This window comes from Apodemus sylvaticus, chromosome 4 (genome assembly GCF_947179515.1).
Source record: "Apodemus sylvaticus chromosome 4, mApoSyl1.1, whole genome shotgun sequence".
Taxonomy (NCBI): Eukaryota; Metazoa; Chordata; class Mammalia; order Rodentia; family Muridae; genus Apodemus; species Apodemus sylvaticus.
Window position 1 is genome coordinate 8,402,695 of NC_067475.1, and position 26,610 is coordinate 8,429,304.

The window sequence follows — 26,610 nt, forward strand, 5'->3', positions numbered from 1 at the left end:
AGTGAGGGGCTTGACGTCGTCGGGCGTGGACGTCACGCAACAGTGTCCCGCGAGCGCGCGGCCGCAGAGCCCGAGGGCCGCGCGGGGCGTCCGCGGCGACGCTGCGGAACCGTCTGCGGCCCGCCGGGAGCCCAGCATGCTCCGGGGCGCTGAGCTGCCGCCGCCTGTGACCTCCAGCCCGGCCGGTCACAAGCGGGGATGAACTCAGACCACCGGGCCCGTAGTTCTCGAGCTGATTACCCACTGAGTCTATGTAAAATAATGTGGGCGAGCGGATGGTGAAAATATGACCGTCCTCTGTCCTTTAAAAACGTGAGTGTTGCGAATTGAGTATTTAGGCACCTAGCGTTGTGTGTCTTTGGCCAGCCGTGCCATGTGCCCCTTCTAGTGAACATGTCAGGTTCTTGACATACACTGGCTTTACTTAGTTTTCTCCACCCCTACCAACCCCCACGCCCCTGCAGATAGTCAGATAAAGGTAATGTTCTGAATTTTCGTTTCTGGACTAGATGGTTTTGGAGTCAATTTCTAATATTTGCTGTGTATGCCAATAACCACATTTCTCCAGATCACTCCTGAGCGCGTCTTAGCCATGCTGGCAATTACTAGGGTGAATGAGGGTTCTTGGGCCCTAGTCTGTGTATACAAAGTATGCCACAATGATCCCTACCCCCAGTTTAGCGAACAAAGAAAGAGGTAGAGTGGACTAACGGATGACGGCCCCCGCACCCCCTTCTTCAGTCTAAGAAGCATTTTTCTTATCACCAGCCTTAGAATGAGAGAAATCTATTCCTCTGGCTTTCTGATAGCCGGAAACTAATGTGCCCACTGGTTCAGTGCCCGCTATCAGTTACCAAGTCAGGCGCTCACAGGTACAAAGAGCATGATTTTGTTAAAACCGCTCTGTCTTAGCCGTTTTATAGCTCAGCTTGTCCTGTTTAACCTGTTCATAGGTATCTAGGAATGTTCGTGGATTTAGAAAAACAAAGGTATTTGGGCTACACATTTAATCATTGCAATATGGAAAACTAGCAAATGAGAACATTCAGTCGTATTTTGAGAAAGTTTGCGCAGCAGTAATTGGTGTTTTTATTTCATTAATTAGATTGTATACTAATTAAATGTTCTGGATGAAATAATTCAGTTTTATTTATTCCCCCTCTATCCATATTATTATCGTTTAGGTTTTTTCTAAATATTGAAAGGACCTTCATTTCTAATTTTTTTTTTTTACAACATTGTATGTACTGAAAAGACGGGTATTCTAGAATGGAATCAGCTTAGACTAAGGCGTCTCATCCTCATGTGCTACTGAGAGATTTTGGACTAGATATTTCTTGGCTCTATGCTTTGCATGGTACAACTTTTCACAGTATCTTTGGCCACCATTTGCCCTCAATGCCAACCCCATCTCCTAAGCACCACCAGTTGTGAGAACTGAAACTATCTTCAGGCATCGAGCTCACACCTCAAACTCTTCCTTGATCCCGGGGGCCCTGCCTTTTCTCTGGCCACCTGGAAGACCTTATTGACTGTGTTTTAAGGTCCAGTACCTTTTTAACCCTGCTGCTTCCAGCCCTGGCCCAAGTTACCATCACTGTAGTCCCAGACCAAAAGGGAGCACTTCAGTTTTGCTCCTCCTTGTTTATAGTTTACTAAAAAAAAGTAAGGAATTTGTAGAGATGGTGAGATAACTCATCAGTTAAGAGCACTGGTGCTCTTCCAGAGGACATACAAACAAAACACCGAGCATGTAAAATAAAAATAATTTTTCAAATATTAAAAAAAGTTGGCCAGGTGATGATACTTTGTGCCCTTTAATCCCTTCGCTCAGGAGGCAGAGGCAGAGGCGAGTGGATCTCTGAGTTCTAGGACAACCAGGGTACCCAGAGAAACCCTGTCTGGAAAAAAAAATACTTAAAGTTTGTACAGAACTATATATAAGGATTCAAAAGTAACATACTCAACACATAGGGGTATTGTATTTAGAGTCACAGAACTTACGGAAAGTCTGTATATTGAGGGGATTTATTGTGATGATTCATAGTCTGTAGTCTCACTCTCCAACAATGGTCAGCTGTAAATGGACTTCCAAGGATCTAGTAGTTGCTCAGTCTACTGAGTCCCCATGAGGCTAGTTTCAGCTGGTCTTTCGTAGAAGTAGATTCCAACAGATGTGCTGGCAAGTAAAAGCAAGCAGGCAAGAAGAGTGAGTCTTCCTTCTAGTGTTATGTATGTCTCCAGCAGAAGGTGTGGCCCAGATTGGAGGTGTGTACCTCCGTGCCTGCATCTGGGACTTGTTTTGTCCCAGGCTGACCTTGAACTCAGCCACTTGCCTCACGATCTACATGCCAAGATCCAGGTCAGAAACTTGTGTCTTCAGCCTTAAGATCTGGATCACAGGTGAGCCCTCCAATTCTGGACTGTTGTTCATTCCAGATACTATCAAGTGGACAACCAGGAATATACAGATCTCATCCAAGGACCATACCTTATCTACCCCCCCCCCCTTTTTTTTTTTTTGGTTTTTCTAGACAGGATTCCTCTGTATAGTCCTGACTGTCCTGGAACTCACTCTGTAGTTCCTGGCTAGCCTCGAACTCAGAAATCCGCCTGCCTCTGCCTCCCAAGTGCTGGGATTAAAGGCGTGCGCCACCACTGCCTGGCCCCTTACCTACCTTTTTATAGCTCAAGTATGTCTTCTTTCTGACTGTATTACAATCTATCTTTTCATGAGTTCTTGAAAACAGATCTCACCTATACATTTCCAATTACATTTTAAATCCTTTTCCCCAGAAAAGCTTCATGTAATGAGGTCCCTTCCTCTTCCTCCACTACAGCGATTTTCTATCACATCAGATTTCCACAAAGCGATTGCACTTTGCTATCCACGGTTTCCCTACCTCAGTCTGCATTCCTGCTCTCTCCTCTGCCTGGATGCTCTGTAGCCTTGGTGTGCGTGACTTGCCTGCCTCATTCCTGCTTCACTCAGCTGCTCTGACGACCACTATGCTGACTCACCGTGCCGGTCAGCAGCCACTGATTTACTGCCATGCTCTGTAGCATTTTATCTGTGTCCTTGTTTATTTTCTTAGTTCCCTTCAAGTGTGAACTGGAGAGCAGTGACTGTCCCATCAGTATCAGTTCCTAATACTGTGTTGACAGTCTAGTTATTTATTGAGTAAATAAATGTTGAAAAACCCAAACTACATTTTAGTTCATTTTTTAAAAAAATCTTGACCTATCTATGTCTCAGATTTCTCATCTACATAGTGATCATAACCTGCCTTCTCATCCTCAGAAGAAGCATTTCTGAACTCATAAGGAATCATATAGTGCTGTGCAGATGGAAGTTGGTACTCCTATGTCAGTTCGTCTGGTATTCTCATGATCAGGAATGTGAGTCTATGGATTGTAGTGCACTTTAAATCACATGTTCAAATAGTCTTGTAAAACTTAGGATCCTTACAGATGGCTTATAAGGTAAGGGCTCTTGATGCATTAGTCTGAGGACTTAGTATCAATTTCCCAAATCTACATAAAGAGTTGGGCACAGTTACTTGACAGGCCCCTGATACTGTGTCTGGTGGGTGGCAGAGACAGGACCACTCGGGCTTGCTGGCTGTCCAGGAGAGCAAGGCAGAGACTGATCCAGCACAGTTCTGAGGCCTTCTGGTCTCTGCATATGTGCGTACATATGCACATTTGCAAATTCTAAATAAAAAGTTAGCAAGTGTGACTCTAGAACAAGGTAGAGAAGCGCATTTTATTTTAACCCGTGTCTGCCACTACACACAGAGGAGTAATTTGGGGATTTTTCTTCCTTGTTTGAGATAGGGTCTCACTGTTGTAGCCCTGGCTTTCCTAGAATTCAATATATAGACCAAGCTGGCCTGAACTCAAAGGAATCCATCCTATGAAAGCTGTTTCCTTGCCCCATTATCTCTGAACCACCAAACCATTTTTGAGGTGAAGCTACTTAATTCTTGATTCACTATCTCCTTAAACAAAAATCTTAAAATGCCAAAGAGCTTTTCCCCCCAGCCATGTTAGAAATGAAAACCAGGGCCTCCTATAAAAGCAAGTAGCCTTATCACTGAGCTATATCCTGGTAAGGTAATAAAGTCCACCAGAAGTAGTATCAGCTTTGTAATTCAAGGTAGAACCCTATTTTCTTATTGCAAAATATTTTAATACAATCATAGTACAATTACTAAGTCATATTTCTAGTACATTGAATATGTTCAAAATAATAAAACAGTATGTTCAAAATATTAATAAAACCTATCTGACATTCTCACGCACATATTTGATCTCATTCGCTTGGTGTTTTACATGTTCAGCATCAGTATGTGAGCATTCGGTTCTTAAAGGCGGGTTCTAGCTGTTTTGTATAAGGAGGCAGAATATAAATAAATCTGTTATTTTTTATTTGAACTTTATAAGAAAATATCTTTTTAAATGCCATAAATTTGAGTCCTAAAGTGAACAGTTAGTTTGAGAGGATTTTGAAATGATCATAAAACTATAATTTAAAAAAAAAAGTCCTACGTTTCCAGAGGTTCGTGCTTTAATATTAGGTACCTGTGGTTTCATATATTCAATGTGTAGAAACCAAATCATCTTGGTTTTGTAATCAGAACCTCTACTGTTCCTTTATAACATTTTTTCCTGGGAAAAAAATCATTTGAAAATGGAAGATCTTTACCAGAGAAATCCTTAAGTAAAGATTGGTGGATATGATATTGAAGACTCACTTGAGATAACAGTTTTATTTTTAGTAGAATTTTTTCATGATATTTATAACTATGATCATTCTGAATTTGCCTTCTGGTTCTCTTTATGCTTTTGTATTGTTTTTTATTAGTTGGTTTCATTTCATTTTGAAAAAATATTTAAAGAGATAACGTACTTGAGAGAAAACTGGAATTAAATTTTTTACACAAAGATTTTGAAGTTACTGTTTTTCTATGATTTATCATAGTCATTTCTAGTTGTAGAACTAAGAATATAAAGACTTCTTCAGAATCAAATGTCTTTGTCTGCATGTTATTTCTTCTTTTCAAGAAGACAGGAACTTGTGTGGCCCAGGTGGCCCTTGAACTTGGCACTGATTTGATGATTGACCAATAGTAGGTAGGTATGCAGTAAGTCTTCAGATTTCCCATCCCAGAAAAGAGGTGTGTGCTGGAGCCTGGGCATGGCTGGTAAACAATAAAAATGCTGCTTTTGCAAAGATACTTAGTGCATAGATGTCAGTAAAATCACGAGTCACCCTGTCCATCCTGCTTTTCCTTTCATTCAGTTATTTCCAGTAGTCTAGTCCAGGTCTGTAGTTCATTAGACAATGGATTGAAAGATTGGGATAGGAAAAGCCTAGTGATCAAATAGGTCATTCATCTAGCAAACCTTTAACTCCTAGTGTAAGTTACAGTACTTAGAATAACTTCATGAGGGGCTAGAGAGATGGCTCATCGGTGAAAAGCACTGACTGCTCTTCTGAAGGTCCTGAGTTCAAATTCCAGCAACCACATGGTAGCTCACAACCATCTGTGATGGGATTCAATGCTGTCTTCTGGTGTCTCTTAAGAGAGTGACAATATACTTACATACATAAGTAAATAAATCTACTTTTTTTTAAAAGGTTTATTTATTTATTATATGTGAGTACTCTGTAACTGTCTTCAGACACCAGAAGAAAGCAGCAGATGTCTTTTCTCTTTTTGGATGGTTGCAAGCCACCATGTGGGTGCTAGGATTTGAACTCATGACCTTTTGGAAGAACAGTCAGTGCTCTTACCCACTGAGCCATCTCTCCAGCCCCAATAAATCTATTTTTTAAAAAAGAATAATTTCATGAATGCTCATTGTAGTCATCTCAATTCTTAGGCTCTGTTTTTAACCCTGAGTAAAGAGCTTAGTCCTGACCAAGTCCCAAGTGGAGACTTCCTGTTAGATCTGCTAGCACTGAGTGCACCTGGCTGTGCTGGCCCCAACTCTACATGCTAAAGCTCTAGTTCTTTGTTTATGGTCCTATTCTCTATAGAGTATCAACTCTTAGGGTTTCTGTTGTCAGTAGGGTCTGCTGCTATCAACAGAACCGTAGCATACATGCAATTAACTTGACTTTACCTTCAAATGTTTTATTCTTAAATTCTCTTTGATTAGCAACACTTGTACCCACCTTTGTTCAGCCCAGAAACCAACATCTGATAGCCTTCCTAATGTGCACATCTAGCTGGTTGGAAAATTGTGCAGAATCTATTTAAATTTTCCCCTCTGTTTCTATAGCATCCACATCTTACTTTAAATGCTGTGGTTAACTGTTTCTGATCATTCATTCATTCATTCATTCATTCAGCAAAAGTATATCAGAGTGTTTGTTATGTACAGGTCTTGTTCAGGTAGGGAATGCAGGAGGGGGAGAGGAAAGAAGAGAAGTGGGGAATACCCTCTGGGAGATCACAATCTAGTAGAAAATGTGTACATCCATGTAAGGTGAGAGTTGATATCTAGTGACCAGTGTGGAGTAGGAGGGGCCTAATTTCAGCCAGGGTCCACAGCAGCACAGCCCTCAGAGGCCGGGGCTCAGAGCGGAGATTAAGCTATGTGGAGAGTTTCTGGAGTAAAAGCTCCACTCGCGTCATATATAACATACTTTGTCAAAGGCAGACCATTTGGTGCAGGTGTTTCCAATAATGCTGCTTCTCTGAAGCCTCTTCTCTTTTTTCTTTTTTCTTTTTTCTTTTTTCTTTTTCTTTCTTTTTTTTGTGACCATAGTTCTTTAATGGCACATCATTATACAGTTAATCCTCATTTCCTGCCAATTCTGTATTTATGAATGTGCCTATTTCACAAAATTTATTTTTATCCCCAGATCAATTTTCAAGATGATTTGGGGTCATTTGAAGATGCACACATGCAGAGTAGCTCCAGCTTCAAGTTGAACAAGTAGGGCTTTGCCTTCTTTTAAAAAAACGTATTTACTAATATATCAAAAAAAAAAAAAAGACGTATTTACTTAATTTCTGAGTCTGCACATACATGCCAGAGGTTAAAATGGGGTTCTTTCTTTTTTTTTTTTTTCTCATTTTTTTCTTTCTTTTCCTTCTTTCTTTTTTCATTTTTATGTTTTGCGATAAGGCCTCTTACTGAAGCTGGAGCTTGAAGCTCCACAGCCTGGCGGTGAGCAGCCTGCAGGATCCGCCCATGTCTGCTCTCCTGCAGCACTGCCGTTGCAGATGCCACCTTTGTGTGAGTGTGTGGTTTGGGCTCTGGTCCTCAGCCTTGGACAATACTTGAGCCATTTCTGCAGCCGGTCTTTTGTATTCTTTTAGCGATTTATATAAGTAAATGCTTTTAGGTTTATTTAGTATGGCATCTTATTGTTATTTTTTTTTTTACACTTTTGTTGTTTTTTTTTTTTTAAATCAATTTCACCATTAAATGGATCCCACACACAATGTGGAAGTGCTTATATTTTTAAGTATAAGAAGCTATGATAAACCTAATAGGGAAAATACGTGTTAGGTAAGTTCATTCAGGCATGAGTTACACTGCTTTTGGCTATGAGTTAATGTCAGTAAGTCAACAATATAAAATAGGAATCTGTAAGTAGGAATATATATAAAAAATAAGTTATGAGTTGGGGTGGTTGATGAAAATATGACCACAGGCTAGCAAGAACCTGTATTTCCCTTAGGAATAATGATTCAGAATTTGCTAACTCAGCATCTGCCACAGTTACAGAAGGTAAATTTGATTTGGGGGAAATGGCCAGTCCTTTATGGTCAGGATTGATGAGTTAGATATAAATGATCAAACTGACCAAAGAAGTATGATTATGAAGCAGTCTTTCTGAACCATTATAGCATATACACTGCCTTTTGAGAACAGGTTAGCTTATACTCAAGTATTCCTGAATATATTATATATCCTCCTTGGTAGACATAACCAGGTTGAGAGTCAGTCTGCAAATTTTATTTTTATCATTAGGCAAGAAAAAACATGTTGACTTTTACTTTATGAGGGTTTATAACAAAGTATTTTTAAAGGGATTTTGCAAAAAGCAGGGTTTTTTTTTTTGTTTAGTGCTTTAAAAAAAAGTCCTTTTTATGAGGAATATCTTATATATTGTGGGAGTCAGCAAACATTTTCCATTAATGTCCAGTCAGTACATATTTTAGGCATTACCAGCCATCAGCCCTTCATTTAACTTTCTGCCACTATCTGGTAAGAAGAATGATAGACAGTTCCTTATGTATTTTCAGTGGAAACCTTGTGGGTTGTGTGCCTTCTATTCTGTTTATCCTTCAGAATGTAGACAATGATCTAATGTAGCATGATATCATAAGTGTTGTAACTTAGTCCAGTTAACAAAAAGACAATGTTTAATTTTTTTATTATGTGTGTGTGCATGATGTTGAAGGTCAGAGAACAGTTTTGTGAAAGTACTTTTTTTTTCCCCATCATGAGAGTGCTGGGGATTGAACTCAGGTTATCAAGCCTGGTTGCAATCACCTTTACCTACTGGACTATATTTTAAAAACATTTATACCATTACTATTTCAATTATTTTTGGCATCTTAATTTTTTAAATCTATGCCCTCTTTAGGCAAAAGCAGTAGTTTGAGCTCATTATATTTGGAATTAAGCAGTCCATCACCCAGTTTTAGATCTGTTGGTGAATGCTCACTTTTAAAAATATAGTACTTCTGGTAACTGTCAATAAGTCTGAATTGTGGTTAAATCTCCTTAGTAGCATCAGTTTAATTATGTCAGCATGGATGTAATGTGATTTTTAGTAAAGTTTGGTATTGATATAATAAAATCATTTTATAGCTATAAATAGTCAGCAAGCTGATCATCCTGCTGGGTGGTTAGTTGGTCACAGCGTTGGCAGCCTCAGTCCCTCCCTGCCTCTCTGTGTGTGATAAATGCTTCTTTCCTTGTACTGTCTACTTGTCTTAGAAGCTACACTACCACCACCACCATCCCCACCCCACCCCTCATCCTGGCTTTTCCCTCTGTATCCCAGGCTGGCCTTGAGCTCACGAAGATTCACCTGCCTCTGCCTCCAGAATGCTGGGATTAAAGATATACTCCACCCAGTTATTTTTTTTCTGCCTATTTATGTGGAAAAAGACCTCTAGAGTTGAAGAAAGTTAAAACAATACCTATTTGCTTCTTGGGTTAATTTACTTGAACATCATGTGCATATTTCTTGTCTGAGCATGTGTAGTTAAGTTAGTTTTGTTTTATTATTTTTTTGTTGTTGTTGTTTTTTGCTTGTAATTTTGTCTCTCCCCACCCCTAGCTCTGCCTTGCCCCAAACTGACTGAACTCAGAACGGTGTTCTTGCTGAAAACAAGTGCTCATCCACTGAGCTAACATCCCAGACCTTTGAGCAGGTGTAAATACAAGCATTACTGCTACCTTTGATCCTGTCATCTTCTTTCAAGAAATGATATGAAATGCTTTTTATAATGGAAAATGTAGTCTGTCTGTCTTTCTTTCTTTCTTCCTTCCTTCCTTCCTTCCTTCCTTCCTTCCTTCCTTCCTTCTTCTCCTTCCTTCCTTCCTTCCTTCCTTTCTTTCTTTCTTTCTTCTTTCTTTCTCTTTCTTTCTTCTTCTTTCTTTCTTTCTTTCTTTCTTTCTTTCTTTCTTTCTTTCTTTCAGATTTATTTATTATATAAGTACACTGTAGCTGTCTTCAGACACCCCAGAAGAGGGCAGCAGATCTCATTACAGATGGTTGTGAGTCACCATGTGGTTGCTGGATTTGACCTCAGGACCTTTGGAAGAGCAGTCAGTGCTCTTAACTGCGAGCCATCTCTCCAGCCCATGAAGATGGATTCTTTATAGTGTCCTAAGAGACTTTCCCCAAGTATGTCTGTGAGATGTGTGTGAGAGAGACTTAAGTTCAGAGCTAAGAGTCTGAAAACTGGTTGTCGGGACTCAATAGTCCTGCAGTATCTGCCACAGCTGCCACATGAGAACGGTGGAAGAGGTACTGTGTGAGTGTGGGTACACACTGATTGCCAAGGGTTAGCCTCCAAAAGCATGGGAAGTGTCGTTGGTAATTCGTATGATGATTTTTTCCCAGTGATTTTTTTTTTAATATAATGTTACAAGCACATATAAGTGAATCAAGACACATTTAAAGTGGTTTAGAAATCCCAGTTTCTTTTGGCTGTAAAAGTTGGTCTTGAAACTGTATGTGTGTGTGTGTGTGTGTCTGTGTGTGTGTGTGTGTGTATGTATATATGTGTGTCTGTGTCCCAGAGGAAAATGTTGAATGTCTTCCTGTATCACTCTCAGCCTTATTTTTTAGGATAGTGTTCAGTTCAGCTCTCTGAACCTGGAGCTAGGAGCAAGCAGTTTTAGCCAGATGAGCTAGCCAGCAATCAACTGCCCAGAATCTGCGATCTCTGAAGCCCCTCCCACATTCCTCAGCACTGGGCTTACACACACACATACACACCATTTGGCTTTTATGTGGATGCTGGGGATAGGCACAGGACTTTACCCACTAAGATTCTTCCCCAGCCCCAGGAACACTATAAAGTAGATCACAAGAAGCTTGAAAATATACTAGCTCTCTTTTTGTTTTGGAATTCCTAGTAAACTTTTGGTGACTTCCTATAAAAGAGAGTAATAAAGAAGGCCTAGTTGTTACTCGGAAACATTTAAATAGTATAGTATGAATAAATTAGGTCTATACGTCCCCAAAATAAAACTGAATTTATTCACATTCAAGAAAGTTTTGAAGCACAAGATATTTCTGCTTAGTGTTTTGCAATAACTCTAGTAAGTTTTGTTTGTCTCTACATAGTGCTGGCTGTCCTAGATCTTACTATATAGATGCTGCTGGCCTCAGACTCGGAGCACTAGGTTTAAAGGTGTGTGCCACCACACGTGTCTACTAGGTTTTAAATTAGCTGCAACTTAATTTTTTACTTATTTTTAAAAGGCTTATTCTTTACATTTAAAAAATTTTATATCTCTTTTGAAGATAATTAAATCAATCAGTTTTAAGTATATATATCCTGTAATACTTTAGGGTAAACATTATAGAATTGAGCAATAACATTATCAAAAATTGATAGGAATTACATACCTGTGGTGATAAAGTACTAAACAAGCTAAACAGTAGTAGTCCCTGGAGAATCATGACTAGTAACTTTCTATCTCCTGTTGACCTTTTCTGAATTGTTTTAGAAATGCTTTTTAGACAGTTAAAAATATTAACATTAATAAAACTTTTCTAAAAATCACTTTACTTTGCTAAGAAAACTAAAAAATAAATTTCACAGGTTTTAAAATTGTTCAATGTTTGAATAGCCAAACAATTAAACAGCTTTTTCAACAATTTAACTCCCTTTTTCGGCAATGAGAAGGTAGAGCTTCTCTTAATCTACAAGCTACTTGAATACTTATTCCCTTTGCACCCCTATGGCAGCCCCCCTTCCTTTCGTCGAAGTCCCACCCTCACAAGCCCCTCCTCCCCTTACCCCTGGACCACCCCACCCTGGGACATCAAATCACAGCAGGATTAAGTACATTCTTTCCCACTGAGGCCCCACCAGCAGGCCAGCTAGGCGGAGGGGGATCCAGTGGTGGGCAGCAGAGGCTGAGATGACCCCCCACTCTGATTGTTAGGGGACCCACATGAAGGGCCGAGCTGCTCATCTGCTTGAGGGGTGCAGGGGCCTAGGTCCAGCGTGCTCTGTGGTTGGTGGCTCAGTCTCAGCCTCCGTGGCCGGGCGAGCTGACTCTGTAGGGCTTCTCTAGGTGTCCCTGACCCCTCCTGCTGGAGGACCACACTTCTTTTTAAAGAATTACATTTGTGTTTGTGTGCATGTGTGGGTGTGAGAGAACTGCTTTCAGGATTCAGTCCTGTAACGTCAGTCCTAGGGACTGAAGTGGGTTTTCAGGCTTGGCAGCAAGTGCTTGTACAGACCAAGTCATCCTAGAAGAGCTTTTTAAAAAATAAGGTTTATGTTTTATTTATTTGTGTGTGTTTGTGGGGGTGTGTGTGTGGATGCCACCTGTGTGTCCATTCCTGAAGAGGCCAGAGGATATCAGACCCTTGATGCTATGGTTAAAGCTGGTCATGAACTGACTGACCAGCTTTAATCTCTTTAAACTTTTTCCCTTTAAAATAAAGCTGCAATTAAAACCATGATAGAAGTCATTTATACTTAGTTACCATGAAAGTCTGAAGCCTTTCCATAGGGTTGGAAATTGGAAGTCTGAGTTCCAAACTTACAATTCTCTTAGTACTTACAAGCTTTTAAGGAAAGTATAATACATACAAGTAAGATATGGTCAGTATTAGATGACTAGTAGTTTGCTTTCTTGGAATAATTTAGATACACCCCAAATAGGAAAAGTAGTAGAACAGACAGAGACCAATGTTCTTACTTTTTATGCTAACACTGCAACAATGTTTATTTAAGCATTGTTATCACAACTGCTGGGCCTCCTGGATCCTGCCTATAATTCTAACATTCAGGAGGCCGAAGCAGCAGACTGTGAGCTCAGAGCCCACTTGCATTGTATAGTGAAGAGCATGTTTCAAAATAAAAATAAAACAAAAAACTTGCCAAAGAATATCATAGCTTATTGTTAGGCCATAATTATGGAAAAGCTTTGTTAAAAATCTCTCTCTTAAATACCAAACGTGTGCACATATATATGCAGACGTATCAGCATATGAAAATATTTTCCAAACAGCAATTATATAATTTCTATTATTAGGAAGGCTTAGAAGAGTTTCTTAGTGTGAGAAAAGTCGGAAATTCAGACATGAAGGTCTGAAGGAGCCTTGACTCGTGGCATGGAGACACGGAGGTGCCTGGGTCCTTGAGGTCAGTCTGACAGTTACTTACTTGTTTTGATAAGTGTTTTGCAAACTGAAATCCAGAGTAAATGGAGATTTTTATCAGCAATCTTTAACTGATAGCAAAATAGTTTGTATAACTTAAAATAGTGTAAAATTTTATGTATTCGTCATACATTTCAGTGTTTCCATTTTTGTGGAGGTTTTTGTAGCTTTCTTGTTTTGCTTTGTCTTTTGTCTTTTTTGTTTGTTTGTTTGTTTGTTTGTTTGTTTTTGAGACTGGGTTTCTCTGTGCAACAACCTAGGCTTTCTCGGAACTCACTTCATATGTAGACCAGGCTGGCCTCTAATTCATAGAGATTCACTTGTCTCTGCCTCTCAAGTGCTGGGATTAACAAAATCCAGGTTTTGTAAATAGCATATATTAACAGGAATATTTGGAAAGAGCCAAACATAGCTTTGTTTGCATTTATGCATGTGTAATTTTATAAATAACAGTGTTGCACATGACATGATTGTTTTCTGAAAGAAAGTTATTGGATTTCATATAATAAAGTCATAAAAATATCTGATACCTTTAATCTTCACATGCCAGTGATATTTAAATGCAGTGCATAGCATATTTAATATACATGGCAGCCCTACAAAGTTGATATTAACCCCACTGACAGATAAGGGAACTGAGACATAGAGTTTAGATCCCAGGCCACACAACTGGTGAGTGGCATTTCATGAATTCTAGTCTAGGAAGGCTGTGTCTTAGTTAGGGTTTCTTCCTTCCTCCTTTCTGTCTCCTGGGAATTAAACCCAGGGTCTGAAACATGGCAGACAATGCATTTTACCACACGGTGGGCTACACTTTTCTTCAACCCTTTAAGTTCTCCCTCTCTCTCTCTCCATCCCTTCCTTCCTTCCTTCCTTCCTTCCTTCCTTCCTTCCTTCCTTTCTCTCCCCCTCCCCTCTCTCTCTCTTTTTCTTTCTTCCTTTCTCTCTCCCTCCCCCCCTCTCTCTTCCTTCCTTCCTTCCTTCCTTCCTTCCTTCCTTCCTTCCTCTCCTTCCTTCCTCTCCTTCCTTCCTCTCTTTCTTCCTCTCTTTCTTCCTCTCTTTCTTTCTTTCTTTCTTTCTTTCTTTCTTTCTTTCTTTCTTTCTTTCTTTCTTTCTTTCTTTCTTTCTTTCTTTCTTTCTTTCTTTCTTTCATCTTTGCTATAGTTTTGCCATGTTGCCCATGATGGTTTGCAAACCAACTCTATATTCTAAAGCCCAACAGAAATCTTTCTGCCAAGTTCTGGAGTTACAGTATACTTCTGGATCTGCTATCTTGACAGACTTAGTGACCACTGGACGTACTTAGACTTGAGGTTAGATATTCAACTGTCAGAAGCACTAGGAACACAGAATAAAAGAGGCTAAAATCATATTTAAGATTTTGACATACTGGAAAAAATAAGTTCAAGCTCTATTGAGTCCTGAACTAGTACATGATACAGCAGGCTAGATACTTGTAATAAAAAGAGAATTATAGCTTCGTGTTAATAGCAAAATACAGTTTTTAAATGCAATTAAATTTACTGACTGTAGTTTCTCTTCTCCTCACGGCCTCTCTCATATTTACACCCCATGCCTGGATCAGCAGGTAGATTTCTGAGTGAGCATGTGCACTTCCACAGTAGCCGGCTCACGATGACTGCTGATGTTAACTCTCCCATGTTCTCTGGAACATGGAATTTGAAAAAAAAGTGTTTTGATACTGATATTTATTGATAGCTTAAAGAACATGAAACTAGCTCTCTAAGCTACGTATGGCTGTAGAAGGCCAAATGAGAGATTCCCAATTGTGGGAGGGAGTTGGAGAGAATCCTTCTGAAGTGCCTCTTCCTCACATGTTGACGCAGCGGGCCATAGGGCTTTCGTGTACTCTCAGCATATATGGCCGTCGCCTTGGCCTTCCAGCGCCCCTACCCCGCCCCAAGCTTCCAGACACTGGGGGCTTTTAAATTCCATAGGAGCTGAGTACATTTCTTTGGACATAGTCTTAATAATCCATCTTTGCAGTATATCAAAAACGGTGGCTGGACTTCAGTGGTGGGGTGAAGTGACTGACTAGTACTTGTGTCCAAGGCCTTGAGTTTAAGTACTCACCTAGAAATGTGAACATTTTTGAAATAAGATTGTGTCTTAGTCAGGGTTTCTATTCCTGCACAAACATCATGACCAAGAAGCAAGTTGGGGAGGAAAGGGTTTATTCAGCTTGCACGTCCACACTGCTGTTTATCACCAAAGGAAGTCAGGACTGGAACTCACACAGGGTAGGAACATGGAGGCAGGAGCTGATGCAGAGGCCATGGGGGAATGTTTTTTACTGGCTTGCTTCCCCTGTTGCTCAACTTGCTTTCTTTTAGAACCCAGGACTCCCAGTCCAGGGATGGTACCACCCATAGTGGGCTCTCACACCCTTGGTCACTAATTGAGAAAAATGCCTTACAGCTGGGAGTCTTTGACTTTGGTAATTGCAGCTTGTGTCAAGTTGACACACTAAACCAGCCAGTACAGATTAAAAACCTACACAAGAGACAAAAGATGAGGTATTTACATTCAAAATAGTTCCCATCTTTTCAAGATACATTTTTTAAAGAAAGAAAGCATCGGATAGCATATAAATGTAAAAGTGATTAAAACTGCTAATTTAAATTTTTTAAGGGATTAAAAGGAAATATACTAATAGTACAAGGGAATACTAAAAGGATGGGGAGAATTTCCCCCCATTTATTAAAAAAATCTTTGTCAATAAGTAAATACTTAAAATTAGGGGAAATGTGTTTTGAAAGCAGTTGCTGCCTAACTGCTTCTCTTGAGTAGTATCTCCAGATGTTAATTTGGTCCAGGGTAACATTCACACAGAAGAGAGCCTGTTGAAATCTGATCCTTCCTCTCCTATATTCCCTGCAGTAGGAAGGCCCCTCCGAATGGGCTCTTCCTTTTCACTGTGGTAATGAACACAGGCAGTGAAGTTTTAAGGAATGGACTATTAAATATTAACCCCCCCCCAAAACCCTAGTTAAAATCATTCTTAAGTCACCTGTTTATGTTTATGTTAAAATACTGCTTTTCAATGTTATAACAGCCTTTTTACCATGTGACATTTTATATAGTGACTCCCTCACTTTTCAGATTGATAGACCCCCAAAATTTTGAAAATGACCCAAATTATTTGAAGATTTTAAACACCATGCATTTTAGTTCTGCACATTTTATAGCTAGGTAACTTGAAAGTGAAATTAGAATACCTATTGTCAGTTCAGAGCTTTTCTTTCTGTATAATCAGTTTAACATGGAATACCTAATGGCTATAATTATTAATGTTGCTTTTTTACCTCTAATGGAGTAAATGTAGACAGAGTTATGGATTCTGTGCTGGTTTGCTAAATCCACAGGAAATAATAGGTACAGCAGAAAGAAGGAAAGGGAATAGTTAATCCTGGAGGAGGAGATACACCGCTCAGTACTTGGCCTAGAGGCCGCTGGGAAAGTGACGTCCTGTAGCGTTTGCTGTTCTAGAAAGTACTGAGACACGTAGTTGAAGTGGGAGGGTCTAGCTGAGGCCGTCTCCCGAGTGGTGTATATTTATCTGTAAGTGAGCTGCTGGGAAGGAATTAGAGACGCTGCCTGCCGCTGCCTCCGGCAGCCAAGCCCAGCCGAGCCAGTCTGATTTGCTTTAACTTGTAAGATACCCAACTTGTTTTATTTTCTCAGAATCATTGTGTGGCTAAGTCTGGGGACGCTGTTTTCTTTTACAAAGGGAAATCTAAGTTCATTTCAAGGCATTCGAAATGGGGAAAGACTATTATCACATTTTGGGAATTGAAAAAGGAGCTACAGATGAAGATATTAAAAAGGCTTACCGAAAACAAGCCCTCAAATTTCATCCGGACAAGAACAAATCTCCTCAAGCAGAGGAAAAATTTAAAGAGGTCGCAGAAGCTTATGAAGTACTGAGTGATCCTAAAAAGAGAGAAATTTATGATCAGTTTGGTGAAGAAGGTAAGCTGTGTATTTCTGTTCCTTTGGCTCTCCCTAAATCTTACCTTTTTTTTCCTCAGCCTTCTGGTTATCATTAAATTAGATCGTCAGACATATTAAGATAAAAAGAAAATAACAGATAACAGATAAAAGATAATAAAAGAAATTAAAAATAAGGTTTAATCCTTGATTATTTGAATGAGCTATGAATGAAATGTCATGTTTGTCTGGATTTTTTCTTAAAATATTGTATTATTCATATTCTTCTGTTAGACTTATGGTTTTAGCATTTTATATTTTAAAAGAAGCCTTAAATTCCCATGCCTGTGAATGAATTGTTTAAAAGTCTTATGCAACCTGTTTTGTTTTTAATGATTTTTCTGCCAGAATCAATAGAATCTTCAGTCATTAAAAATCTTAAGAATCACAGTTCAAATTCTGGGCCATTTATGTTTTATCTAGAAAAACAAGAAGTTTTTGCCCTTTTAGAGCGACGCTAGTTGAAGCTGAACAAGTCGGAGTGGTGTGTCGTAGAGGCAGAGGCAGCGGCGTCCAGCAGCTAGTTGTTTTTGGCAGTCTGCCTAGAGAGGAAAGAATTTTCCTGATGTCATAAAATACCAGAACAAGTTTTTAGCTTAATTATAAACAGTTAATATTGTGCCAGGAGAACAACTCTAACTCTCTCTCTCTCTCTCTCTCTCTCTCTCTCTCTCTCTCTCTCTCTCTAACCTAAGATGGCCACCTAGCTGGAACAATGACTGATTTTGTTTTAGTTAACCATTTCTTTTGGAAATTTTACTCTGTGGGTGAATAGGAGGCATGACAGCTGCCCTTTCCCTCAGCCATGCTGTTTTCTTGCCTTCTGAGATCAGAACTCTGTGAGCTCAGGAGCCTCTGAGCGTCTCCTTTTACCATTCTGAATCTGAACCCAGGTTTGTCCAGCGTCTCCATAAATGTCCATAAATGTGGCCATAAAGGAGAAAATTGTCAGTCAGCAGCAGTGGCCGCTGTGCACTAGTTCACGTGAGTTGTGGCGTTGTCAGATGTTAAAGTCCTCTTGCATTACTCTTCCCCTGATGCCTTTTAAGTCTCGGTATCTATGGAAACATTGTTGTCTTCTTGTTTATAGCATTTAAACATCAGATTTCCCTAGTTAGAAGTCCTTCAAACAGGGCCACACAGTGACCACTCACTTCGTAGTAAACTGACGACAACTCATAGCAGTGATGGGCTCTCTCCTCTTGCTTGGTCCGAGTCCCAAGCCCTAGCCTTCGTGCTGTGGTTGTGATTAGTGCAGACAAGAAGCAAGAGGAACATAGTTGAGGCTCCCTGCTCCCCACAGCCACAGTGTCGAGAATGCCATGGTTGACCTCTCAGGAGTGAGCAGGCTCTTGAGACATCACCAGTACTGTGGCCACTCTTGAGAAGGTGGAGTGGTGTGTGAGTTCCCACAAAGCCACTGTGTAAAGGCAGGTTGTTTGACTTGTCTACGGACTGCTCAAGTGCACCTCCGTTGTGTTAAGGCATAGGAGTCAGGCTCGTTAAACATGTTTGACGTGAGAGTTTTCAAGTATACAGATGGTACACTTATTTCTTTAGGTTTTTCTCTTGGCAATGCATTCTAGAGTAATTCCATCCACTCCCCAAATTACTTTGATTTTTTTAAACTGATCATTGCCAGTGACTTAAATTTTCAAAAACTAAAATCACAATTATCTGTATACCCTGAGTCTTTTTTTTTTTTTTTTAATTCTTGGTGTTCTTAACCCAGATAAGTGCTTTAAGCAATAAAAAGAAGCACGAAGCAGGATTGGTTCCTTAAAGTGTTGAAATTTATTATTCAGAAGTACCCTGTAGTTATTAGCTACCTGAAAATGCAGGAAGTGAAGACTGTTGACCTTTTCAGTTTGTTTGTTTTTTACTCTTTGGTAGACTAGCACATAGGGGTTGTAAAGCTCTTTAGGGTTAGGAGGAGTGTGGCTCAGGGTCACAGCACTAGCCAAGCATGCAGAGACCTCTGCTCTCCAAACCTCAGCACCCCACCCTGTAAGTTCTCTGTGCGAGAAAGAATATGAAGGAGCTTTTGTCCTCTCTCTCTCTCTCTCTCTCTCTCTCTCTCTCTCTCTCTCTCTCACACACACACACACACACACACACACACACACACACACACAGTCTCTCTCCTGGGTCTGTAGGCCTCTCCAGTAGTAACAACAATCTAGACTGTCCATATTCAGGAATTAGGAGAACCATTAATACTGTTTATTCACATTATGAAATTCTTTTAACATCTGAAATTTAAAATGCTTTGTTTTTTAAAAATTGAATAACTATGTTTTAAAGTTACTATATTATCTAGTAGTTTTATTCCTGGGAATCTATAAAAAAGAAAAACAGACAAGACAAAACATTTGCTCATACAAAGACATGTACCTGATTGTTCACAGTAGGACCATTAAGGTCCCTGCATCCAAACAATCCAAAAGTCACATGGCTTAGCAACTGGATCAACAAGGAGGATATACTCTGATGGGCGACTTTTTAGCATTTAAAAAGGACCTGTTTAATGAAATATGTTGCAACTGATGAACCTGGAAAAATATGCTGGATGAAAGACTCTAGATATAAAAGATAATATATATTATGTAATTCAATTTGTGAAATATATGGAAAGACAACTTTATAGAGATAGCTGAGCTGGCTTGCTGAGTGCTGGAGGTAGGAATATAGGAATAAGCAGGAAAGAGAAGTAAGACCTCGGGAGAGTGGTAGAGATAGTCCCCAGATGGACGATGGTGGCAGTGACTTTATTACAGCTGAATTGTATGCAAATTAATCTTGTCATGTAATCTACATGGTAAATAATAAATCAGTTTACTCCATAGCTGAAATATTTGAAAATAATAATGGAACTACAGAAATCTATAGTTGGGTTTTGAATTATTCTCTGTCCTAAACTTATAGGCTTGGTTAAGTGGATGTGAACAAGAGGTTTGCATTAAACAATTAAATTATTTTTTTCCATTGGGCTGGAGAGATGGTTCAGTGGGTAAAGGTGCTTGTGGACCTGAGTTCAATCCCTGGGACCCTCATGGTGGAAAGAGGGACCTTAGTCCTGAAGGTTGTCTTCTGACCTGAGTGTGTGTGTGCGTGCGTGTGTGTGTGTGCGTGTGTGTGCGCGTGTGTGTGTGCGCGTGTGTGTGTGCGCGTGTGTGTGTGCGTGTGTGTGCGTGCGTGCGTGTGTGCGTGCGTGCGTGCGTGTGCGCGTGCGTGCGTGTGCGTGTGCGCGTGCGCGCGTGTGCGTGTGTGTGTGTGCGCGCGTGCGCGTGTGCGTGTGCGTGTGCGTGTGCATGTGTGTGTGTGTATGTGTGTCTGGCAGTTTTTAAATATAAAAGTTAACATTTTCCTCAGAGGACACCTTTTCCTTTAGAGGGTTCTGGTTTTCTAGCCTCCATTTTCTTCCTTCTTTACTTTGTTGATTATTTCTTACTCAGTATTTTATTCTGGATGCTGACAGTAGTTAGATGTGTTGCACCTTAACTAGTCAGTGTATTAGCCTTCATCTAGTTCATTGTTCTCTTCCATGCATTTAGTCAGCTGTCCCTGTTTATTTCCTGGGTTCTAAAGATACAGACTTTACTTGTGAGTTAACCTATTTAAAGGTCCTTGTTTTTTAACTGAAGGCTTGCTGCAAATCAAACAGTTATGCACGAGGACTCCTTAAAGTAGGATTTGGGAATAGGCCCCGTGGCGTTTTTCTTCGTAATTCCAATTCTTCTCTAGTGTTTCTTCTTTTCATATTTTTTGTCAGATTAACTAAGAAATGTCACTCCTATGGATAGTATTGAAAGATCTATTTGTTTTTGCATATTAAATTGGTTAGTTGACTAAAAGCCTAGGCAGATGCTGAATCTAGAATCCATCCCTGACAGGACAGTGTCCAGGAAATGTTGTGGAGAGCAGAGGGAATCCAGCTGGACATTGACAGGTTTGTTGGGGTTGTAGTGTGCAGGACTCTCTGGCTGATGGTGTGCCTGATAGAATTCAAGTGTTAAGCAGTGCAGGAGACAGCAAGCAGTTTCTGTCATATCACAGCAGCCTTTTGGTAGGATTTCCTCATTATTACAGTAGCTCCCTTCTTTATCCAGACTCCACAGTTGACTTTTAGATGTCTAGGAAACTCAAGGCCATATTTCTGTCGGCTCTGATGAGTAAGTCACTTCAGGCTGTGTGTAAATTTTCTCACAGATTGTGATACTGACTGAATTACCATTTTTGGGAGCAAGGGAAGAGGTTTTAGGGAAAAGCCAAACTTATGATGTAATACTGAAAATGTTATTCTTTCTTTTCTGTTATGTGTCCGAAGCATTTAGATTTTTGCCTTTTAGAGAGCTAAGCATAGGCAAGCTCACTTACCAAGTTAATTAACTGGCAAACTACTATGCTTTATAAAACCCTATGGGAAGAGGGTCTAATTCTTGAAATAATCTAAGTACTCATTTAGTTACCATGTGATGACTCTGAGGTCTGTACTTAATCTAGCATGTAAGAAGATCTCTCATTAGCGTCTCACATTGGAGTTCCAGTAGTACTAACAAAGTTGTAAAGGAAGACTGATGAGTTGCATCGGAGCCTTGTCTGGCCCTCTCAGACTTGTCACTCCATTTCTACAGGGAATACCCCAACTAACCTGCCGTGTGCATGCAAGTGTGTTTGCCTGCGTGCGTGCGTGCGTGCGTGCGTGCGTGCGTGTGCACGTACAGTCCTCTCATGAGGACTCTTGATTAGGTCTTTCTATTCATGGATAAAGGTAAGAATGTAGATGTTAGTTGAGACTGTTGGATGTCATAACACACACACATACACACACACACGTTATATAATCCTTTAATAATAGAAACCATCTATGATGGTTATTAAATTAGATGAAAATTAAGCCTCCTTGACATTGCAATGATTAAATCTCATGTGTGTATGTTATTTTGCTTTTTCTTTGTCTTCTTTAGGCTCATTCTCAAAACACTTAGGTTCAGTTCAGGACAGCTTTAAGAATTAGCTGATCTTCATTCAGTAGACTGGAGTATCTAATTTTCAGCCTCATGTATATGAGCAGTAGGAATATAGGGATATAAGAATCTCAGTTTAAAGTAGAGTTTTTCATAATTCTATAATCTTAATTTCCCTCCTTCCTTTTTTGGTTAGGGATCCTTCTATGCTTTTCCAGAAGCTTCTCTAGAATGACAAAAATCTTTGCCATGATTGGCCTCCTAAAACATCAGTATATTGTTTTATGGGCTTTAGTCGAATTTTTCTTTGGCATGTGATAGAAAATACTATTTTAAATATTTATAATCTTTATCATCCACATGTTACTTTGCTGAACCTCTGGGCAAAAGGTCATAGTACTGCTTGCTGCCTAAAGTGGATGTCTTAAAGTCAGACAGAAATAACTAGTCCAATTTACATGAAAAACATGAAAAAACCTAATTTTTTAATTTTAGTTCTGTTTTTAAATGCGTTGAGTCAGGATGTGATAAAGTAGACATAAAAAGTCTTGCTATAAGATGATAATAATCTAGTGTCTACAAAAACATTTTTTGGGTCGGAGAGGTGGCTCAGCGGTTAAGAGCATTGACTGCTCTTCCAGTGGTCCTGAGTTCAATTCCCAGCAATCACTTAAAACCATTTATAATGGGGTCCGATGCCTTCTTCTGGTGTGTCAGCAACAGTGTGCTGAAATACATTAAATAAATGAGTAAATAAATAAATACGTCAATCTTTAAAAAACAAGAACTGTTTTCATGCTGTCTCCTTTATTATATTTTTCCCTTGCTCCTGTAAAAAGAGTTCTGTTTCAGTTATTAAACAGTAAAGACCTAGGAGCTGGAGAGGTGGTGGTGGTGGCTGTGGGAGCTTCTCTCCCAGCAGCCATATGAGGAGGCTGGCCTCTGTCTGTAACGCTAACTGCAGGGGACTTGATGCTTCTGACCTTCATAGGCACCATCCACGTGCACACACTTATATGCACACACATGCCTACATTAAAATAACAGTGAAAGACTTGCAATAAAGCTAATAGTATGAACTATACTTATTATAATGGTACCTAGGATTTAGAATTTTTTCAACTGATATCTTTAAAACTCTTAAATTTGTAATATTCAAGTGTGCTAGAACAGGAGTTTTTGAGGTAAGGGAGTCTCAATTACCTTTTATTTTTCATACTTATTGTGAAACAAAGATTCAAGAAGAAATTATTAAAGCAAAGAATTTGGAGGAATGATTTGAAAGTTAAAACTTTAACATAGGATAGATCTTAAGAAGCTATTCTATTTAATTCTACTGATGTTTCAGACCATAAGTAATGGGTCAGAGTTTATTAGCAGGACGGTCTGAGTGGCCAGCTGGGTAGAGTGCCAGCTTTTTCCTAATCATGCTTCTCTCTTCACCAGGCTTGAAGGGAGGCGCTGGAGGCACTGACGGACAAGGAGGTACCTTCAGGTACACTTTCCACGGGGACCCTCATGCCACGTTTGCAGCCTTTTTTGGAGGTTCCAACCCCTTTGAAATTTTCTTTGGGAGACGGATGGGTGGAGGTCGAGATTCTGAAGAAATGGAAATAGATGGAGATCCCTTTAGTGCCTTTGGATTCAGCATGAATGGATATCCAAGAGACAGGAATTCTGTGGGACCCTCTCGTCTCAAACAAGACCCTCCCATTATTCATGAACTTAAAGTATCACTTGAAGAAATATATAGTGGCTGCACCAAACGGATGAAGATTTCTCGAAAAAGATTAAACCCTGATGGAAGGAGTTACAGATCTGAGGACAAAATTCTCACTATTGAGATCAAAAAAGGGTGGAAAGAAGGCACCAAAATTACTTTTCCGAGAGAAGGCGATGAAACACCAAATAGTATCCCAGCAGACATTGTTTTTATTATTAAAGACAAAGAACATCCCAAATTTAAAAGAGATGGATCAAATATAGTTTATACTGCTAAAATTAGTTTACGGGAGGTAAGTTAGTAAAACCTGGGATTTCAGACCACAGAGATGAATGCTGCTGATAAACCTTAGGTTACTGTCCGGGCAGGCTGGCTTTTATCCAGCGCGCTGCATATTTTATTCCTCATAGCTCTCTAGGAAGTGACACTATTACATCTGTCTTGTGGATGACATCATCATTTCTAAATTTAGTTACTGATATTAACCATTTAAATGCCAGTTTCCAAGAGCAAGCTTGATTAGATACTTTATGTCCAGTGTTGGGTTAGCTCTTGTTTTAGGTCATGGTCTGTGAGGTCTGCATTGGTAATCCCCCACTGTAGTCCATTGATACATTTGTTCTGAAGTGATTGGTTTGAAGTTCAATTTATATAACAAGCATTAGAACATAACGAGTATATAATTATGCATAGTGCATAACACCACCCCTAATACCATCCTCGAGTCCTTATCTGTGCTGCTCTCAAACGGGGTCGAAGCCCTGTTTCAATGGCTCAGTGTGTCCCTACCATATACCCCACACTAGTGTAAAAGAGACATCTACCTTCTACTTCAGGTGCAGTTTCTTTTGCCTGAATTTGCTGTTGTTACTTTGTTTAGTTTCTCTGTATCAGAGCTACACTGTGTGATCTTTGTCCCAGCACCTGCTACAGGGTGGTCCTTGTTTGGTGTAGGCAAGTCCCAGATGACCAGGATGATTTGTGTGACCTTTCTGTCACGGGGACCCCATCTACCTTCACGAGTATGCTCTGCTCTGTTCTAATTGCTAATTTCTATGCATATTTCTGAGTTCCTTGTGCATTTCTGAAGGTAAAGTTTTGGCTCATGGTCCCCATGTGGTTCTACAGGAACTGTATGGTGTCTAGTAGACACCCCAAGTTCTTCTGGTAAATAGGTCTTGTTCCTGTTTAGTTCAGTCCTGTTCTAAAGTCCTCCCATTTCTCCATTCTGTTTTCTGCACTCTGACTCTTAACAGCTTCAAACCGTCCACGCCCTCAGTCAGTGTGGAAGAAAGACTCCTTTACCCGCCCCCCCTTCGTCCTCTCCTGTTTTCTCCAGTAACATCTCTGATTATGCTTCTCTTGAACAGATATTTTAGAATAGGAGAAAGGGTTAATAACTATTGTAATACTTTTGGAAGTTAAAATCTTAACTTTGTGATATTACCCTTTACTACCTAGCACAATCTTATATTCTTTAGTTTGGAAGATTATTAATAACTTCATTTTATTTGGTCTACTTTAGGCATTGTGTGGCTGCTCAATTAATGTGCCAACAATGGATGGAAGAAACATACCTATGTCAGTCACTGATATTGTGAAACCTGGGATGAGGAGAAGAATTATTGGATATGGGCTACCATTTCCAAAAAACCCTGACCAACGCGGTGACCTACTGATAGAATTTGATGTGTCCTTCCCAGACGTCATCTCCGCAGCATCCAAAGAGATCCTTAGGAGGCACCTCCCTGCCTCATAGAATGAGAAGAACCTCGCTGTCCATATTTTGATAAGACACTGAAAATCTAAAAGTACTGGCAGTTGACTGATGTGAATTCTGTATAAAGATGTGTAAACCCTTCCGAGGGCTCATTAAATTGCGTGATTAGAGACGGGTCAAGTAGGCAAAGTGGATTTGTACAGTAGAGATGAAATGTCATTCACTGTACTCTATTTCATTTCTCCCAAATCAGAAACTTTCAGTATTTCATTTATTAGTAAAAGTTGGTTTTGTGGTCTATAGATAGACTTCTAGTAAAGTACTAGATCATCCACGTACTCTGTGTGTATTTGTGTATGTGTGTGTGTTTCTTTAAATAATCAGTGTGATAGGCTCCCTTAATAGAAATTAAAATTCTTAACTGTATATGTAATGTGTGGAGGAGACTAAAAGCCAAGGTCACATGGGAATGCCGACTTGGCCGCACTGGGGATGCTGTGTGGGCTGGCTCCAGAGGGCACTGATCGCATGCTTTACCACCTGGACGTCCCAAGGATGCTGTAGCACATCTTAAGAGCATGGTGGCAATGTTCTTAAAGCAGACCTCTTCATAGAAAGAAAATGAATGACATTTTCTCTTCTGTGGAAATCCCAGTAGCCAGAGTTACCGATATTTTAGAAACAAATGGCTTTTAAATGGCCACATGTAATTTTATGCAAGTTGACTATATATCTTGAACTTAATAAGCTCATTTTGTGGTTCATTAGTTTAAGATATTTGTTTACTAACATTTGTTTTTAGAGAAAATACTGTTACTTGGCATTAATTTTCCATTTACAGTGTTCTATAAGTTCCTCATGCTATGTATCTTACATAATTTCTCTAAAGAACAGTGATCCATCACTGTGGTTTTAAACCAAAATCTGGACATAACAGACACTACCGCTGCTTGTGGGTAATATTGTACTAGCTGTCATCATATAAATATCTTACCTTTTCATGTATATAGATTGCATTTCTTAGGTGTTTTAATTTTTTAAATATATTTACATTTAAAAAATTACTCTGTCTTCTGTTTTATGTCTTATCAAAAGTGATGTTATGAAATTTTTTTGTAAAACAGTTTTCAGAATGATATATATCTATACATAAGTATATGTGGTATCCTGAGCTCTATAAGATTTTTACTAGAATGTGAAGTGATTTAGAAATTCAGTGTAAGTTGTAGTAAGCATATACCTCGTGGTCTTATTGAAACAGAATTCTCATAAGATAAAGTTCACACAACCCTCCCTTGTC

At 39.5% G+C, this 26,610-nt stretch overlaps 1 protein-coding gene across 2 annotated transcripts; it reads left to right on the forward strand.

Annotated features, from left to right (window-relative positions):
• The first annotated feature begins 208 nt into the window (after positions 1 to 208).
• Positions 209 to 25,648, forward strand: Dnajb4 (DnaJ heat shock protein family (Hsp40) member B4). 2 transcript variants are annotated; one of them, XM_052178949.1, is made up of 4 exons: positions 209 to 312; positions 16,641 to 16,882; positions 23,314 to 23,882; positions 25,116 to 25,648. In XM_052178949.1, exons 2-4 carry the CDS (start codon positions 16,672 to 16,674, stop codon positions 25,347 to 25,349), a joined length of 1,014 nt encoding a protein of 337 aa, XP_052034909.1. In that variant the 5' UTR covers positions 209 to 312; positions 16,641 to 16,671; the 3' UTR covers positions 25,350 to 25,648. The 2 variants fall into 2 exon arrangements, with proteins under 2 accessions (XP_052034909.1, XP_052034908.1); XM_052178948.1 differs by lacking the exon at positions 209 to 312 and having other exon boundaries at positions 16,399 to 16,882.
• Positions 25,649 to 26,610: the final 962 nt, after the last annotated feature.

Excerpts from the sequence above, each read along its gene's own strand:
- Dnajb4 (XM_052178949.1), top strand. The coding sequence starts at position 16,672 with ATGGGGAAAGACTATTATCACATTTTGGGAATTGAAAAAGGAGCTACA. Across the intron at positions 16,883-23,313 it reads TGATCAGTTTGGTGAAGAAG|GCTTGAAGGGAGGCGCTGGA; the intron begins GTAAGCTGTGTA and ends TCTCTTCACCAG. Across the intron at positions 23,883-25,115 it reads CTAAAATTAGTTTACGGGAG|GCATTGTGTGGCTGCTCAAT; the intron begins GTAAGTTAGTAA and ends GGTCTACTTTAG.